Source organism: Zerene cesonia, chromosome 8 (genome assembly GCF_012273895.1).
Source record: "Zerene cesonia ecotype Mississippi chromosome 8, Zerene_cesonia_1.1, whole genome shotgun sequence".
Classification (NCBI taxonomy): Eukaryota; Metazoa; Arthropoda; class Insecta; order Lepidoptera; family Pieridae; genus Zerene; species Zerene cesonia.
The window spans coordinates 579,393-599,520 of NC_052109.1; the positions used below are offsets into that span (position 1 = coordinate 579,393).

The following is a 20,128-nucleotide window of genomic DNA, read 5'->3' on the forward strand; positions in this document are numbered from 1 at the left end:
AGTAAAAACATTTTTACACACGTTTAAAGGAACACAGTCATCTTATTTATATATACATCGGAGGGATTTTGAGCATTGCTATGAGTCTGTTTTAATTTTTTTACTATAACCCTAACATAATGCTAAAATATGTCTGCGTTATGTAGCTTATAGTAAACATTATTGTGTTTTGTTATTATATTGGAAGATAGTTTTGAAACTTAGGTGTTTATCAGCTTTACGCGGTTTATGTCCAAGTAAGACTGTGAAAACCGTTATATTACTTAGATACATTTTAATCTTGCGAAAAATAATGCGTTTGATTGTAATGAGTGTGTTATCACACTAGATTTCAATTTAATTAAACAGAATATGATCTGAAGGTGTTTACAATTTTACGGTGATGTTTATACAAAAAAGAAAGAAATTATATACATTACAGAAATTACAACGTCAGTGTTATGACGGCAACGTAGGAACGTAGGTAACGTTATTTGTGGGATATATGTCAACGTAGAATATTCATATTCAATGAAGTTTTTGAAAAGTAATCTAAACAAAAATTCAGTTTTGAATAAACAACTAATTGCTTTACCAAATGTTCAGAAAACTGGGTAATGTACAAAATTTAAATATTAAAAAAAAAACCCAGAATTCATACTTGAACGTTACTACGTTACACTTCACATTTTACTCTCCTAGTTTAATAAACATACAAAAAAATATCTATATCCACAATACAAGTAAAATGTAACATCATCACAACAATGCTCCAGAATGTATTTATATGCAGCTCTCTTGCACGCGGTGCGACGTCGTGACGACCTCCGGCCGCAAGCGATGCGCGGTGAGTGATGACGTCACACCGCCGCCGGAGCTAGGGCTGGTGGTTACGCCCTTGTTCGCGCGCCCGAGACTGTGGTATGACTGCGGGGAATGCGGGTAGTTGTAATATTGGAATTTTTTGTTAGGATACATAATTTAACTCACTAATTGTGGTAAAGTGTTAAAAAGTTAGAAAACGTTATTGTTTAAATTTCATTTTCCAGTCTATTGAACCAAAATCGACTTATACCAACCTGCGGCATCACTTGCGTTGTCCCGGGTTGCCTTTGTGCTAAGACTAAGACCAGACTATAACCTATCTCTGTATAAAATTTTATACACATACGACAAGCATAATACATAGATTTCGCGTAAAAGAGAACCAAACATTCATTAATTCATACATATTTATAAACTCTCGCGTTCATACATAGGAAATTACATAAACAAAATCTACCGTGCTAAAAATCAATACCAATTAAAACTTTTGAAGTAAATACTCACACTAGTTAAAGGTATCTTATAATCTTTCTTCCTAAAGTCGTAATAGCCGCCGCCATCGGGCTCTGACCTCGCATCCTCGCTTTTACTTAACTTGCTGTTAGATAAGGGACGCTGGAGGCTCATGTAGCCATTGGATACTGGCCGGCGTTCTGTATAAAGCCATTACATTAGTTGATCACCCTAGATCTATCCAAGCAATTAAAACTAATGTTTTATCATGATATCAGTAATCGTCTGCACGTAAAGAGGTGGTATCCTTCTAGATTTTAAAGTTTCATCTGATTTTTGTTTTCTATTATACCTGTACAACTTTAAAATACATTTCTATACACGTATAGTTAAAGAAATTGAATAAACATCTGAAATGCCTCTGCTGAGTAGACCATAGCCATACAACCATCCAACCCACCATCCATGAACAGGGGTTCCTCAAACGTTTTGTTTCGAAGTAATTTTTCAATAGGTAACGTAGGTAACGGTAGGTAGCTTTCGGTATCTACACGTGTTCAAGTCAGCACCCAATTAACGTTGGAACAAATATTTGCCTTCCACAACCTTCGCAGTATGATTCAATATTATCAACTTCGGCATCGTTAACAATGCTTATTATACTTCGATAGTACAATAGCGTTACCTTATTCGAATTTATAGTAATGTAGACCTTACGGACGGTATGAACTAGATACAATACGTAGCTAAGGATATTATGTCATAATGTAGACAGCGATTCAAAATTCAAAATCGCACAGGAATATCGATCTTATGAACCCAAAAATAAGGTATAATATGTATAGAGGTTTCGCTTTTACAATAATTTCCTCTTTGATAGCGTCTAAAAGGCCATACAATAATATGCCGTACGCATTCTTTTATTTAGATATAATAATTAATGACATATTTAGTCCTATGCTAAAAAGTGGCGCGTCAAACTCATATATCTTACGGTAATGTTACGATCTTACGTATATAAAATTATGTATAAATATACGGTCAGTGTCTTATAATGAAAAAAAAACATCTTGTTTAAGAAACATTTTTCGGAATTCAAATTGCGCACAATTTTAGTCTTTATCCTTCCGATTCTAATATGAATGAAATAGCATGTCAAAATTGCAAATTGTATACGAATATGGACCTAATGCTTGATATAAATTAGGTACAATAAAAGGATCAGCGTACAATATAAATAATATTCGAAATTCAAAATCGTACAGCCATCTAGACTGCGCATTCTATGACGTTAACAATGTTTTATAGCAATAGAGACGTTACGCACCATATAAATTAGGAATAATGTCGGGGTCAGCGTCATCCTGTGGCTCATCCCGAAGTAGTGCGCCGCCCGCGCCTGCCGACCCCACGCTCGACACTTCGCCTCGAACTTCTTGCTTCACTGGGGTGGGACATTGGCCAGCGCGTTCGGTGTACATTGCCTCGCTGTTTAGAAATAATAATATGGATTGCTTAAAAGGGAACAGATGCGTCAATGTATGTTGACGATTGTGTTTTCTGTATCACACTATGTTTTTTTATTGATGAATGTTTAATTTTAATACTGTTAAATAATGTTAATAAGAGTAATGCTTATAAGAACAAACATTATAATTCGTTAAAAGCATTACATTCAGTATGTGCAATATCTAAAAAAATGACAAACTGTTCGCGTGCTAAGACCTTCATTTATTTAATGACACACTTACTTCAAGGGAGCGTGTTTAGCCGGCAAATGTCTATGCCTGCTGGCGTGCCGGCGGTACAGTACAGCAAGGATGCCGCACACTGACGTCGCCAGCAACGCTGACATCGCCGCAATCGACGCTAACACTGGCGACACGCCCAGCGAACTGCTTTCGCCTGAACGAAAGGATATTTTAACCGACTTACCAAAAACAAAGGAGGTTCTTCGGCTGTTTTCTTTTTTGGCTTTGTCACTCGTCCATGGGTTTTCAGTAAATGTCGTGATTCTTTTTGGGTTTTTTGGGAATTGTTTTCACTTAGTGTCATTTTAGAACTAGCGGTCCGCCCGGTTTCGCTCGTGGTACATATGCCTTTCTCAATAAATGAAATCATCTAACACTGAAATAACTTTTCAAATCGGACCAGCAGTTCCTGACATTAATGCGTTCAAACAAACAAACAAACAAAACCTTCAGCTTTATAATTTTATATATAGATTTGTAGTAGTACCTACCAGGGACGTTGGTGACCTTTTTTGCAAAAAAAAAAAATTTTGTAGTAATTAATAATAGGAATTGTGTTTTTGTGAGTATGTTTATGTCACGCCAAAAAGTACTGGACCAATTGTCACAATTCTTTTCACCATTAGCCCTGTTATTCTTTTGTTTCAAAGGCGTTATTTTATTATTGCCCCGGGCAAAATATATCTCACAATGTATAAATTATATACATCATTATTAACACAGTCAAACACTAAATATACACGAAATGCATTTCAGCTATAATCTAGATCTGTAATGATATCCTAAAGCTACAAGACCTGACATTACGTTATCTAGGCTTATAAATAACCCCGAATAGCTTAATACAATGATTTGTGTACTACCTATAGGTTTACATAAATTACTAACGGTGAAGTCTAGAACTTCTCATTAAGCTTTCGTGTGGGCACGCGATTGAATTACTTCTTTCGGTATTTGTGTAATTGCATATGTAATTGAGACGTTGTAATCCGCTGGTAAATAGTTTACAACGCACTGTATCGAATACAATGTCAGATCAGTGAATATATTCTATTTTTCCTCTTGGTATAGATTTTTAGGTTATAATTTAAATGATTTATATATTCATTGACAAAGCTGTATGTAAAAAATTGTTGCTACGAATGATATTAAATGGCTTGTTTGTTTAACTTTCCCTTTTGATGAAATAGTATTACAAAGTTTAGAAAAAAAGATTCAGCCCAATACCTTAAATAACATTTCATAAATCATAAAGAACAAGAAAAAATCCACTGAAAATAAAATAAAACTTACCCTAATCAAGGAATTCTATTAAACGCAAATCTTGTCGCGTCACATTAAAAAACCAACAGCATTTCATTATCACAATTTACAAGGAATAAATGCCTTTCAAAATGAAGTCATTTCTTTTTCCGCAATGGCGTGACTCTGGTTCCGAGATTACAAGCGAATTCACGGCTTTATTATTATTGGGTAGTAAATAAACGGTCCCTGAATTAGATCGGAATTATCTAAACAAAATTGCACTTTATTTTCATCGAACAAGACTGGCTTTGGAGTAGCTGCCCAGTGTGAATAAGTAGGTTGTAATGTAATTATAGTTTTATACAGGAAAATTGGTTGAAGATTTTTTTTAGAAGCGGCAATCCAAGTTGAATTAGGGATCACAAAATCTAGACTTAAACAAGTGCTATAAAGGTTAACACTGAATAATGGTGCACTTTATTTTTTAATTTTACGTAATAAAATAAGGGACTTAAACTGAGTTGTTATTATGAGCGCCATAAACAGAAGCCTGATTTTATTTTATTACAGCGACATATTATGTGTGGGGAATTGATATCTACTTAGAAGTAATATTTACAGTTACTATGGTTATCGAATTCAAATTTCTTCAGAAAATGTATCTAACGTTCTTGGCGGTTCAAATTCTGGAATGGGGATCGTTTGAAAAGCCACAAAGTTATCGAGTGTTACACGATAAATAATAAAAATATTTAATTCAGCTGCAATTATTTCGTCGTTTAAAAATAGAATAAGTAAACAGAAATTTGTATGAGAAACCAATTAAGCATTTTGTATATTTTTGAATAAATTAAGTTTTGAATGGAAGCTGAAAGCTACAATAATGAAGGTATTTTTATCATTCAAAAAAATCAATTTTTAATGACAATCAAGATCCTCTTTAAACTCCTATATGTTCCTCTGTATATGCCAAAATTGGTACTTGCCTTATTGGCACATACGTTTTTGTTAACTTGTATATAAATTTATTCTTACCAGTGAATTTAGCCTGTCCTTTTAACGTGACGTGTTCAATAGTGGACACGTCACTCCGGCCTTTAGCGTTAACAGCATACAGGTCTATCCTGTAGCTAACTCCGGGAGGAAGACCACGGATCTCGAAGTATGGTGGCGTTCTGTTTGTTGAAACGTTGTGGCGTACCTGAGGATGAAGATTGTTTTTTGAATTTTTGTCAATTCGAATCTTGTTGGTTTAAAATAAAGTTCAAAGTTAATTGATGAAGTATTAATGAGTGTATCCAAAATTAAAAATCAAAAATAAAAAATGTCTTATCAGTAACAATGTTTACAGTTTCTCGAGTCATCGAGACATACTTATAAGCACGAAAATTCTTCCTTGAAGAAAACATGAATTTTTGTTACATAAAAAACATATGTGCACTCCGCGCGCGTGTGTGTGTATCCAACTCCATCTCCTTGGAGTAAACAGTTTAATGAAAGATTCTATGAAATAAAGACTTTGAGCGAATAGCCTAAAACATTGTCCTAGGATAGGTCAGTGCGTTCACCTTCATCAGTCTATTATTCCCATTGCAAGTAGACATGCCTCCTGTGCGGAATTGGGCTAATACACAATTCACAACTTAGCTGACAAATATACTATTATACTTCATGGACATGTCAGTTACCATGGTTTTCCTTTGATAGGATTATTTGTGTTTTAAATCAGGTAGAGATTTTGATTTTACTCGTTTCCACTTACAATCAAGGAAGGTAGTTCCAGTAGTTCCATCAGGAAGGTCTGTGGGAGACCACCATCGAAGTTCTCGACACACTCTACGTACAAGGAGTCCAGACTCTGGTTAGCAACCGTGCAGTTTTGCAGCTGGAATGGTCGACCTGTGGAAAAAAAGGAGGCGATATCCTTCACGAGCTGTATGTTTATTTAGTTAATTTAACTAAATATAAATTAAGCATGTGGATATGTATTTTTTGGGTATTATCAACTATATTTCTTTTATAATACCCAAAAAAATTTGGGTAGCAAAATAAAAGAAAAAATAATCACACTCAACAAAGTTCCTACCCATTATTAAGTCCTTGAATAGAATGATATATCTATGATGTATATTGCACGACTAAATATAGAAGAAAATTAGACAAATCTTACCAGCAGCAACCAGCTGAAACAAGCAGGGCACCTTCTGCTGACCAACAGCGTTCTCACCGTAACACGCCAGGGTTCCGTACTCCATGTCCGTGGTCGGAGTGTAGTTCAGCGTTGACGTATGACCGTGGGTGCTATATAATCTGTGAAATTGTCATTTGGTAACGTATACTTTAAGACTTAAAGTTTTTTTTTAATTACTTGCGGGCAATTGATCTAGGGGTTCGTTTGATGTTAAGTGATGAATGTAAAGGATAAGTAAGAGATCGACGACGGAAATAGATCATGAATACGTCAGGTATGATTGCGTTTTAATTCTGTGTAGATTATAAATCGAATTACCGAGGTGGCAGTTCAGACTGCTCCCCAGAGTTGTTGAACGTCCAGTGGAAGGAGACGAGCGCGGGGTTCGCGTCCACCGAACAATGCAGCAGCACAGTTTCGTGCTTCAGGGCGCCGAATAGCTCGCTGTCTCGCCTCTCAGCGCAGACTGGTGCATCTGCAGATTGACTGGTGTTTGATATATGGTGAAATAATTAAAGCTGATAAAAAAAGCCCCATATTCATTGTCAATGTGTTTAGCAACAAGGTTGTTCACATGTTGCGGAGTTGCTAGTTGCTGGAGTTGATAGCGCATGTTAAAAAGTTTGTACCGACACCAGAGGACAATGTTTATAAAATACACAGCTCAAAAGTTTTTGAAAACGACGCTTTACTGGAAGGCATCAGCCATTACAAAGGGTGTAAAGGCACGGGTTTACACTAGATAATGAAGGCTAAATTGATTCATATATTATATACAAAATAGATATCCAAATATGCAGCTTAGATTCTGTTGAATATTACAGAATAAAAAAGGCATGATTGAGATTTTATGAATACCCACTATCAATCCATCCGAAATTCCTTCTAATATAAATATATACGAAAGCAACTGTGTTTGTTTTTTGTACACGCTTAAATCACTATACCGATTTGGATAAAATTTATGTACTAATCTACTTTGATCTGGGAAAAGACATAGAATTGGTTGTAGTCTACGCAAGAAAAGCCGCAGGCGGATAGCTAGTTATTTATAAGCAACGACTTTATCAATTAAGAATTCTCGCGATCAAGTACATGTAAATCGATAGTTTTATAAGTCAGGATATGAAACATTAATTAATTTCCAGCTTCCCGACTAATCAAATAAACGAAAAGTAATAATAGTTGATTAATATTATCGCAAAGGAAGAACAAACGAATGAAGCAATGAAGATTATAAATATTCCAATTTCCTATTAAAAGACTCAAATAAAACATAATTAAACAAGAAACTCAAATACACACAACAATTCTAATAAAACTGTAGTGCCACTTCAGAAAAATCTATTCTGTACACGTTTTTAAAATTAAATAGAAATCTATATGCGAGCGACATGCGGTATTAGAGGGACAACAGATAAAATGTAAAGGTAGTGTTACACTATTTGTAATAGGTAATTTAATTAATAGTTTTTTTTAATTGATATAATTAAAAATCACACTTTAATGATAGCATCAACTCAATTGTCTCACTTATTCTCATATACGTAAAGAAAATGTTTAATGTCGACGATCCTCATCAGTATAATAAGATAAACACATGAAATTATTGTATCGTTACCGACCCTTCATAAGTGTACAGTTTGAATTGAATCTGTCTGTTTCGTATATTGATACTACTTTAATATCATATCCTTATACATTGTTATTATTCAAGAAGCAAAAATGAAGTTGATATAAAAAAGGTAGATGTATCTTAATGAAAGACTGTTTAAAATGTCAAGAGAGATTAAGTATTACCTCTTTATGAATGAATCGTGTTTAAAAGCCTTTATTTCCAAATGAATGTACTGGCGAAGTCCAATACAATAAAATTCAAGATGCAGTATTATCTAGCTTAGTGGCTCTAATTTTTGTAAAGGAGGATACAGATTCGATTCTTATGACTTAAAATGTGTGAAGAAAATTATTTATTTTTAGAGAGTTAGTATCTACAATACAGGCTAAATAACTGTCCACTTAATAATTTTTGACAAAGTTGGAGGTTCGAGACAGATTGCAGGAAGTAAATTAATTTTTCAATTAATCTGCACATGTGGATAACATCACCACTGCTAAAAACGGTGAAGGAAAGGATTATAAACCCCAATAAGATGCCTGACTATCTGCCGTGGGAACATATATGGGCTGATGATAAATGATTCATGTGTAGATAAATACATCATGGTTTTACGTATCGATTTTAATGGATAATGCTAAATACATGTTTTAATTTTGAATATCTAATTTAACATATTCAGATAAATATAATAGCAGAACTTGTAATATACCTTTTCTAAGCTTATTTCATTTCCATAAATACGCATTAAATTGCATCAAATATACTGGAACATTTACAAAGGAGTTTTTCAATAAACAAACATTATTGAATTGATTTTAAAACAAACGAACAAAGTATGACCCAATCTTTTAGTTCAAGGAAGCCAACAAATTAATAACAGAGTTTTTTTTAAACCAAACACACTACAATTCTCTTTGAAATGAACAGGTCTACAATGCGAGACCCAATATTTCAAAGAACCCCGCACAATGTGCACCCACCTTTATATTATTATTGCGAACAATGATTGGCTTATGCGGATACCAATTGAATATTTGATCTCATTGTATGAACCCTTTTGATTCCGACTTCTAATTGGATTACACCAGACGTGGAGACTGATATTTCTCTGAACACATTATTCTTACGTTTTGTTTTTAATTAAAAACGTTAGTACTGTTCATTGTATATTTTTATTAGATTGTGGATTAGTGGGAAACTTTGATCTTTTGATAATAAGTTTTGTAGTTATCTAAAGAATCGAACTGTGGTTACTTTAGTAAAGTCATTAGTTACGTTTTTTTTTATGTCATAACGGTCAACTGAGCTGGTACTTCGCCTGATGGTAAACGATCACCACCGAACCATGAACATTCCCAGAGGCTCAGACCTCTGAGAATGCGCTACCTGCTTTTAAGGGACAAGGGATAAGAAAAGTATTGATGACTAGAAAGAAGGAATGGCTGGGAAGGGCTCGGATAAGGAAATAGGTCTCCGGCTCCCCCACTCACCGTACGAAACACAAAAGAAAGTGTGTGGTACTTCCCCGGTGCGAACTGGCCCAATTCGTACCGAAGCATACAATAAAATATCCACATAATACATTAAATCAGTTCAGGCATCATTTTTTTAATTCATAGATTAGGGGGCGTCACTAAATTACGTGTATCTTTTAATTTTCTGTCCTTTTTTCGCCGATGCCTACATCGTAGTGACGACATAGTGGCAGGCTAAATTTCAGCCCGATCGGTGCTATAGATCTTAGGCTGTGAGTCATTGATTCAACTTCACACTTTATATATTAAAACTAACCGCTCGTTCTGACATGGTTTAAATCATAATAATTGTAACCTATCACACACTACCATCATAGAAGACGTGGTTTTTTGTAGAATTTTCAAAATCAGTTCTGCAGATCCAGAGATTACACCTTAGACACAACCTCTATAACCACCTCTAAAAAACCTCTATACCTCCAAATATACCTCTCTAAGCGTTATAAACAAACTGTTCAAAATGCACGAACGGACACGTCTTTCGCTTCTTCAGACTCAGTCATATCTGAATTATTCTAATCTTTTCCTTTAGGAACACTCCTCACTAAGATTTGCACATCAGGTCACACGAATATTGAATGCTTGTTTCCATTGTTTAGCCTGGTTCATAATTGGATTACGTCACGTGTTTTGCCGTATCGTAGTATGAGCTCAAACGCCCTAGTTTCTAGTTTACCACATTTTAGCGTATTAAAAGTGTACTGCGCTTTTTTTTTCTTTTGTAAACATGGTTGTGATGAAATATCCAGAGAAGTTTGATATTATTAAAATGTTATAGTTTGCTTGCGAAAGAAAGAATGAAACTACAGGTTTGAGTGGGTTTTGTTCAAAATGGAACCCAGAAGAATGTTAACGAGAAGTTTTTATGATTATGGTGTGCTATATTTTAATAAACAACGAAATTTTAAAAACATTAATAATTTCTAGAAATAATAAAGGCAATTTTTGGAGGACACAACATTGCCTCAATAAATATTCACAGGTCGCGTTTTCAATAGCGAACCAGTAAACGGATTTAGATAAATTTTGATGAAGAAGTATTGTTAAAATTGCGATAATGCGATAAGCTAATTTTTATCAAAACTTTATCCACATCTAAATCATCATCATTAGCCCATATATGTATTAATTGCAGGGACACGGGCCGCCTATGAGGGTTCAGGTCAAACCACCACGCTGGCAAAATACGGTTTTCTCGCAATGTTTTCCTTCGTTTCCGTTTCAATCAGTAGTGATGTGCATAACGTGCAGATAAGTTAATAAAACAATTGTTTTTCTCGTACGGCCATCTGTTCTTGAACCCCCGACTTTTCACTTTAAGTCCGAGGTCCTAACCACTGAGCCACCACTTCCCTTGCTGCGTTTCTTCTTTTTGATATATAAATGTAGGTATAGAATTCTGTTGAAACTCTAGAGAGTCTAGTATTATTGTATTACTCACATACTTCTGGTTTAAGATGCTCGAATTCTTTCTATTACTTCATATTATTTGCTAGGATAAGCCTTGCGAGTTCACAATAAAAATGCGTAATAATAATTTTAGGAGCCATTTCCCAGTTCTAGTGTGTGATGATATAAAATGTGCATTTAGTAAAGCAAACAATTTTCATGAGTGATAAAAGTTTGCGTTAGAACGGCGGCCATTTTGTTGTGCTGTTCAAATTACGTGACCGGCGCTCTGCTGAAATTTTTATGTAAAAATTTTAGCAGTGAAAATATTTTAGTAGTGTCTGCGTGTTAATTGTGGATATTACATTGTTACGTAATATAGAAATAACGTTTTTGATATAAATAGCCTTTTCTGTAATTAACAATTATTGTATTAAAACTGTTGATAAATAAGCAATCATTTTTTTAAAGCTATAATCATTTAATAATACGATAATATTATTAAGTTGCAACATTAAACGACGTAATAATATGTATATACGGCCATTTTTGTAATAGCATAGTATGTAACTATATTCCTAAATGTCTGTACATAAAATTCGCTGTTTTATAAATTCATTGTTTGATACTCCAAATAAATTCGCGTACATACCTTACAAAGCACGGTTTGACACCAATTTTTTACATAGGATCCATTGGCCTTGCTAGGATCTTTGAAAGGGTTTTTATAAGCCCTACTCGGTCATTGTTAGCGGACCAGAATTGAATGACGCTAGATCTGAGCCTTTATTCTTTTTATCAGTGATCCGTAGATTGGTCGATATTTCACTTAAATGTGTGTGACCTTGAGACAAATCTAAGAGTTGTCAGGTAAGATTTGTTTGTACACCGAACACGATAATTGATTTCCATTGACTGATAATATATCTTAAAATCACATATAACATACATGGATTCATTTAATATGGCTTATTAGAATAACGTCTGATGATATCTGTATAATAATCTGAATAGCATACTTATAATAATAATGATATAACGCTGAGGAGTTTGTTTGAACGTGCTAATCTATAGAAATACTGAAAAAATTATTTAGGCTATTATGTACCAAGTGTGAAGCCAGCGTGGATCGCTCGTATATTATATTATAGATTTGCGTATAGGAGTATTGTGTTAGTGGACCTAGACCAGTGGCTAGGCAGATGCATCACATCCATTTTAACGAATTTTCATCAGTTTTTTTGGGCAGTTTTACCTTTAACAAATCTCTTGTTTCTGCTCTTACTCTGAGATTAAATGGATCATCCAATTATGTATGAAAGTCTAACATCCAAATGGTATTTTGCAATTAAGTTACTACTAAACAGTTTGAAGGGGATTAAATTGTCCTCCAATGGGAGATTTTAGTTGGATTAATTGAATTGCTCGGTTCCTAGGGTTGGGAACCATAACTACGCCATATGGATAAAATAATACGTGGCATAATTGATGTCTTACGGTATATCTAGTGATGGAGTTTGGTAATTGTTTAAAATGTCTATTTATTTCCAAGTTTATCAAAAAGCAAAAAGGGAACATATTATAATTAATGAATTACCATGTGGGTATACTGATATTATTTACTGTAATTTACAATGAATATTAGTGAGTTTTATTCACTAACATTACTCCTCGCCTCCGCACGTCATAGTATAAAACAAAGTCGCTTTCTCTGTCTATGCCCAAATCCCTATGTATTCTTTTATTTTTAAAACTACGCAACGGATTTTGCTGGGGCTTTTTTTAAAAGAGTGATTCATGTATTTAACTAAAACTTAACTATTCCGAATTTAACGCGTGCGAAGCCACGGGCAAAAGCTAGGCTAAAATATATTGATGTCGTTTAATAAAGAAATAAGTGTAAATGTAGTCACACTCACATCGAACCAGCAAAGATACAGGATTACTTGTCCCTTTTCCTTCGCTGTTTGCAGCCATACATGTGTAATCTCCGGCCGCCGCTCGCGTCACACTCTGCAGTACTAAACTTTGAGCACTCAAGATGATGCCGGCCGCTTCGTTGTGATATATTTCTGTATTCTAGAAATAGAACGTCAATTAAACACGGTCACGGTCATAAACAAATCATTATTATAATGGATTTATATTAAAATTTATAATGCAAACTAGGTCATTAATATTGAATATATTAATCTTAAGTATAAAATTCCCGTGTCAATTTCAGTTGCCAAACTCCTCCAAAACGGCTGGACCGATTCTTTTGAAATTTTGTGTGCATATTGGGTATGTCTGAAAATCGGCCAACATCTATTTTTCATACCCCCAAATGATAAGAGTAAGGCAGAGCAGCCTTTGCCGGTTCAGCTATTAAAATATAATAATAGCAATATACTCAAAAATTTCAAATTCTCGAAAACTTATAAATACTATTTATATAGTCACATAAAACTGATAAAATAAAAAAGAGATTGGGCTGTATGGGTTAAATTAGCTAGATAGTTTAACTCGTTGAACAGACATTGTAAATTCATTTTAAGACTCACTTTTAGATAGCGAAAGTGACTCACTCATTGGAAAGAAGAATTACGATTATGACTATCATAAGCACTCACCCCATGAAACCAGACAAGTCTATGGGTCTTAGGGTTGGCTTTAACAGTACACTCGAAGTACACGTCATCTCCTTCCTTGATCTCGTCTGGATTTAAATTAGAGCCCATCTTCAAGTCCACTATTGGTACATCTAAAACAGAAAGAACACTTTTGTTTGTTATGTGTTATATTGTTTCGCGAACTCAGAAGAAGTATCTGCTGATACCCTGGAAAATTACTCAGAACAGCTCAAGCTCAATCCTATCACTAAGACTTCGATGTATATTTATCTATCTGGCGACAGACGAACAAATACATATATCTCATGAACCTTGATTGCTAGACAGTCGAAATTTTGCCACGGACGGACGGATTGTTGTTGCCACCATAACAACAGACATAATAAAAAATCGAGGTTATGCAACGATTGGAACGGTCATAAATTGGATGGATGACCGGCTTAGGAGACCAGCTTCTTACGGAACCCTCAGTGTCGCATTTCCGACTGGCACTTGTCATATTTATAAGAAAAAAATTAACAATTCCCACAAAATCACAAATAATATATTACTAGTCATAATTATTTGGTTCAAAAATATGAAATTTATATTAAACTCAAAACATTGTTTCGTATTAATCATTGCTATAAAATTAATTTTTATATGACTAAAGACTACCAACATGAAACTTTCATCAGGTACACTTTGATTCAAACCTTGACCTTTTACCTAGAAGCAACCTACAATTCAAATTAAATTTACATTTTACAAAACCTTTCCAATATTTTTCTGTGGCAAACAATTACTCTGAACTCCATCTCGAAACCCAACTATATTAAAAGTATTTTTATTATATATAAAAGTATTATATTTTTAATTTAAGAACAATTACGTAATTTCTGTGGATTTTATTTTAAAACAGATTTATTTTTACTATTTATAATATTGCTGGCATATTGCAAAAGACTAAAAATGTAGTATTTTTTTATATCGCATAGGTCCAATTTTAACTCCAACCCAATGAACATTCATATTTTAGTAATTCAAAAACTTATGTTCTATCTTGGTAGCTTTTTGAGTGAAATAGCCCATATTTTTTGATTTTCCTTACGTAGTATTCCTCATACGAAGGAGCGGTCTATCTAATCTGGTTTTCGGTGTCTGGTCATACTGTGACATAGAGCCATAATTTAAATATTACGTTAATACTTTAAGCTTAATTGATGAAAATTTCGACCGTGAAATGGTAAATTGTTTGAGACCGTTTTAATTATATGAAAAGTAAGAGATAAAACGTTAGAAACGATGTTATATGAGTTTTGAGATAAAGCTTTTTGTAGACTGACGTTTTAGTCGCAGAATCTTATGTGTTCATTTATCTTTCAAGAATTTGACAGGTCATATTTGAAACTGAACGTACACTGAACTTTGAAGAACCGTCTTTATTAACTAACAGTTCACTCCAGCTTCGTCCGTGGTACATATATAGGCTATGTCACTCAGCGAAGTCGCAACTTTCTAATGGTGAAAGAATTTTTAAAATCGGACTAATTTCGTCAATTTAAATCGCTAGTATTTCTAAATTAAAAGGTTTTCGCATTCTATCACTACCTACCTACACATTTATTTATTTATTTATTCACACCAAATAGAACTTACTACCATTACAGGATATTATCCTAATTCGACAGAGTTCTTTTATAAAAAAGTAAAAAAGTAAAACAAAACTAAAAAACTATTTCATACAAAAGCAACAAAACTTTGCTTATCATAGCTTATTTATGACAATAGCAAAGATGATATAATAGTACCTTTGAAATCTCACTCAAAGCACAAGAAAACATCTATTTTATCGTGTATTTCGTTAATGGTACGGATTGCACAAATCAAAGGGGTTTTGGCTAATAGATTTGTCCTCGCTACTGCATACCTGTTGCTTTGTAATTATGGTGACGTGTGTTTTTTTTTATTCCAGTAAGCCGTATCATTCATTATTTGTTTATATTGTTTATTTGAAAATTGATTTAATAGGCATCCCAAAACGGGAATATTTCATTAAAAAAGTTCATGTATATTTCGCCTTATGAATAAATATTATAGTTTCCCCGCTGTACAAGCAAATGAATTTTTAATTAAGTCCTAAGACGTATATTTGCGTGGGACTGGATTGTCTCTGTGAATATACTTTTGTTAAAACATTTAGCAGTAAGTATTTAAGCATTTCATTTAATAAGTATAATCTTTAAATCTGAATTTATTATAACACAGTTTTCTTTGTGGCAACGTAATTGGCTGTGTAATTTTTTTTTAATTTTTACTAAAGGAGTTTATGAAATTGACCCGGGTAGTATTTGGATAGATCTGTTATATTATTATACGTATACGTGTGGAATCTTGTATTTATAAAACGTTACGCAGGTTTGTTTTCGTATCTCTCAGAAACTGATTGGTCTGAGATCATATTCTCTATAGACGCTTATATATCTGATATTAAAAACAGAATACAGTCTGCCCTATTATATAATATTTTTAGTACACCTATAAAAATAAATCAAATCGAATTTGAGCACATTTCTGTTTATACGCGAGTATAAATTAATAAATTAAAGATCTTTTACGCATATAATTAATAATAAATATTTGCTGAATATACAAAATAAAATTAATACGCTATGAAAAATAAATTATCATTAAAACAAAAAAGGCTCTGTTAACTCGTTTTTAGGCCCTTATCTATATGCGCATAATTATCATACCTGTACGTTAGTACTAGGTCTATAGGTCATGGGTTTAAGCTAATATTTACACAGGCGCTGTATGAAGCCGGCTGAGTATTCTGCTGTGCAGTATCGGGTTTTGTAACTGGATTTCTAGACATAACAAATGTATTTAAAGTTTTAATCCAAAATAACTAGTTTAAGTTAAAAATAAATTGTAGGTATAGATCTAACTTTATAAGTGCTTTTTTTTAGTACTAATAAAAAAACAAGCCAATTTCGAATAATCCTAAAAAACTGATCAAGTGCGAATCGGACTCACGACTCCAAGGATTGTGTTCAAAACACGCTAAAGGACCATTGCAAAAAAAACTGGTCACCCATCCAATTTATAACCTTGCCAACTGCGCTCAGCCTCGTTTTTTAATTATTTCCCTTTAAAGCGGTAATGAAATACGTTATCTCTGAATTCAACTGTCTAGCTATCACATATAAGATACAGCTTGTTGACAGACGGATGAACAGACAGACGAATATACAGCGTAGTTTTATTAAGAAACTAGCTGCACCCCGTGGTTTCCTCCGCTTAAGTCCGTATCCGAATATCGAGATAAAAAGTGCCTATATGTTATTTCAGTTGTCCAGCTGTCTACGTACCAAATTTCATTGCAATCGGTTCAGTAGTTTTTGCGTGAAAGAGCAACAAAAACACACACATCCTTACAAACTTTCGCATTTATAATATTAGAAGGATAGTAGGATATAATAGAGACCACACCTATAAAGAAGTATACTCACAATGTACGTTCAACCTCCACTTATCTTCAATAGCCGAGTCTGGGATGAACTTATTTTCGGCTCTGCAGGTCAAATACTTGCCGTCGTCCTCAACGCTAGGTAATAAGCTCAACACGCTGAGTGTTTCATTGTTTTCTGAGAACTAAAGGACGAATGATTAGATACATTTAGGTTCAAGTGCTGTTAGGATACGACCTTGTGGATCCGAGCGGCGTTTTATGGTGTTATCAAATAGCATAGTTATTGGGAAGATGACAATCCATGGAATGTTGTCACTCGTAACCACAGGACAGTTCTTTGGCATAATTGTATGTACATAACATATAATATTTTCTTGTGTTTGATTTTACGCGAGTATTATACATTAAGAAATTAAAAACTTTTTAACTGATTTTAAACGCGATTTATTCATTATATTATTAACCAGACGTTTCGAACACTTTACAGCGAGCGTGGTCATGGGGAGACTGAGTGGTTATATGTCTTAAAGGTCATACAAAAATTGTTGTTTGTGAACTACCTCCACCTATTTCTCCGCAGTTGGTATGTGGAGTATTTTTCTGGATGTTGGCAGTATTGGCTGATAGTGTCTTCTGGTCTTTTGGTATGTCTGTTAAAAATATAATGAATAAATCGCATTTAAAATCCGTTAAAAAGTTTTTAATTTCTAAATATAACATATAACATATTATGTAGAACTAAAATGTAAAATTGATATTATTTAAAATAGCAACTACAGACTTTCTTGCCAGAAGACTGTTTATACTTCTTGTTTCCAAACCAGTGGTAAATGTTAAAACTATGTAAAATAACGATTCATAAGTGCTTCTATAAGAAATCCTATTGAATAAATAAATGTTTGAGTTTTAGTATGAGACTGAAAACGTGTGTTTTTAACAAATACAACTTTTGCCTCGTAACGCAACTCCAAAATTATGTAATCTAACAGCATTTGAACGGGTTATATAAGCAAATTATGTTCATCATACTCTATACTGTACTAACTAGATACTTAATACATAACATCGAGAAAATGATGCTCTGAACGCATAATTTTATAAAAAAAAATTGCTTTCGTCATGAACAAATTCAGTGACTAAAATTTGTTTCCAAAAGATACACAAAACAACGCTATATCAATAACGAACAAAACGTTGGCAACATTATCTCCACTAATATTATAAATGCGGTAGTATAGCAGTCTATCTGTCTCTGGTTCACACTTAAACCACTGAACTGATTTTAATGAAATTTGTTACAGAGAAAACTTAGTAGAAAAAAACCTCTGATTGTCTATTTTTTTGTTTTGTTTGAGCGCACAAAGCCGCGGACGAAAAGCAAGCTTCAAATATTACACGAAATTTAAATTTCATCTTCACGTTAAGGAAAAATTATTATTTATATTGAACATTTACGAATACTACCCATTACATTAAAATTGTAACTTAAACAATTTTCCTTCAAAACAGAAGCGTCATAATGTTCATAATCTAAATGAAGATCTAGACAGACCTTAACAAAAGATACCTTAATTAACCGCCTATCTAATTACTGAGAGAACCAAACTGCGCAAATATTAAGGCCTAGCGAAAAATTTGTTCCAGACAATAGTTTTTTAAAACGAAAGAAAAAACACGAAGAATTCCTCACGGAATTTCCATTGTAGTTCAAGACTGAACGGAATATCGTTTATGCAGCTTTAATTAATTTACAACTTAATAAAACGGCGCAGACGTAATTGAAATTTATTATCTCTGCAGTTTCGAATTATTTATTATTGGAAACTATTTTATATAACTACTATTATATGAACTATTATATAAAAAATTGGAAACTAAGAGATTGCCTTGCTTTTAATGTTTAAAATTTATGAATTAATGTCACCTTTTGGGAGAAATACCTTATCTATCCATTTTAAACAAATATTGAAAATCATCATAAAAAATATAGAAAATGCAATTTTTATTCGGCGCTTGCAATAATACTACCCACATGGACCTTTCTTTCTTTTAATTGTAATCTACCACAATATTTATTTGATTTGAGTAAGAGATGCTTTGGTTGGTTTTAATATTTACAGCCATGGCAACAGACACTCAAACAACAAAGCACCTTAATGTACTGCGTACACAACTTCCCACAAAACAAGCATTGTTTACCACCGAGTCACACCCCACAAAAATCGCAAGAGCCCACAAAGAAATCTATTAATTACAGCACAATGCTCAGCGGACAATAGACTCACATTTTTCGCCATTCGCTTGAGCTGTCTATTGTTCTTCCACCAAGTGACTGACGCCTCCGGCCGGGATCCTGTCGTCTTGCATTCGACCTCGTACCTTTTGTCAGCGGAGACCTGCCTCTCCTTGGTCAGTATTGCCACGGTTATCGGTTTCACTGTTCAACGAATTAGATTTATTGTTTCGTGCATTGGGATCCGCTGGTGCTTGAATATTGCCGTTTGTCACGGGATCTTAGACGCTACTTGGATATTTGATTTACGGTGCTGGACTGATTCTATTGGATAAGATTTAGGTGACTAGGATATCCAATATGTTACCTTTGCCTTTGCTTGCTAGATTGAATAACGTTATCTCGAATAGTATGATACCTTCGTTATTTTTAGGTTCATACATATAATTTAGCACATGAAAGCCTAACCTAGTTAATATTGAATTATAATCTTGAGATTGACAGGACTGTTAAGAGAAGATAATAATAATACTTATATGTGTAACTATAGTAAAATAGATGTTGTTTAATTGCTTTTTAACAGCCAGTTTTTAATGATCATAAGAAAGCAATAAAATGAACATTATATCACTGTTTTGTTTTTACAATCATATCAATGTAAACATTTTTAAATTTATTGGAGCAATAATTATAGAATGTGTAGCAATTACTATTAACAAAATTTGTGAACTAAATATACGTAACAATAATATTACTGGACAAATATATAGTCCAGTCATTTTAGGGGGTTCACCTAGGAAACGTGGCCTACCTAGCTGTAAATTCGTATATACTTGTATG

General features: G+C 33.6%; 1 protein-coding gene across 1 annotated transcript in view; it reads right to left on the reverse strand.

The window, feature by feature from the left end:
• Nucleotides 1-632: 632 nt before the first annotated feature.
• The window catches only part of LOC119828803 (protein sidekick-1), a 199,091-nt gene continuing 179,595 nt past the window's right edge, over nt 633-20,128 (reverse strand). Inside the window, exons 9-20 of the mRNA XM_038351068.1 lie at nt 19,341-19,492; nt 17,096-17,237; nt 13,602-13,732; nt 12,909-13,068; nt 6,763-6,919; nt 6,424-6,563; nt 6,016-6,152; nt 5,289-5,454; nt 3,009-3,162; nt 2,585-2,745; nt 1,309-1,457; nt 633-906 (exon numbers count right to left, since the gene is read on the reverse strand). Coding sequence (XP_038206996.1) covers nt 763-906; nt 1,309-1,457; nt 2,585-2,745; nt 3,009-3,162; nt 5,289-5,454; nt 6,016-6,152; nt 6,424-6,563; nt 6,763-6,919; nt 12,909-13,068; nt 13,602-13,732; nt 17,096-17,237; nt 19,341-19,492 — 1,793 coding nt within the window. The 3' untranslated portion in view covers nt 633-762. The remainder of the gene's footprint in view (nt 907-1,308; nt 1,458-2,584; nt 2,746-3,008; nt 3,163-5,288; nt 5,455-6,015; nt 6,153-6,423; nt 6,564-6,762; nt 6,920-12,908; nt 13,069-13,601; nt 13,733-17,095; nt 17,238-19,340; nt 19,493-20,128) is intronic.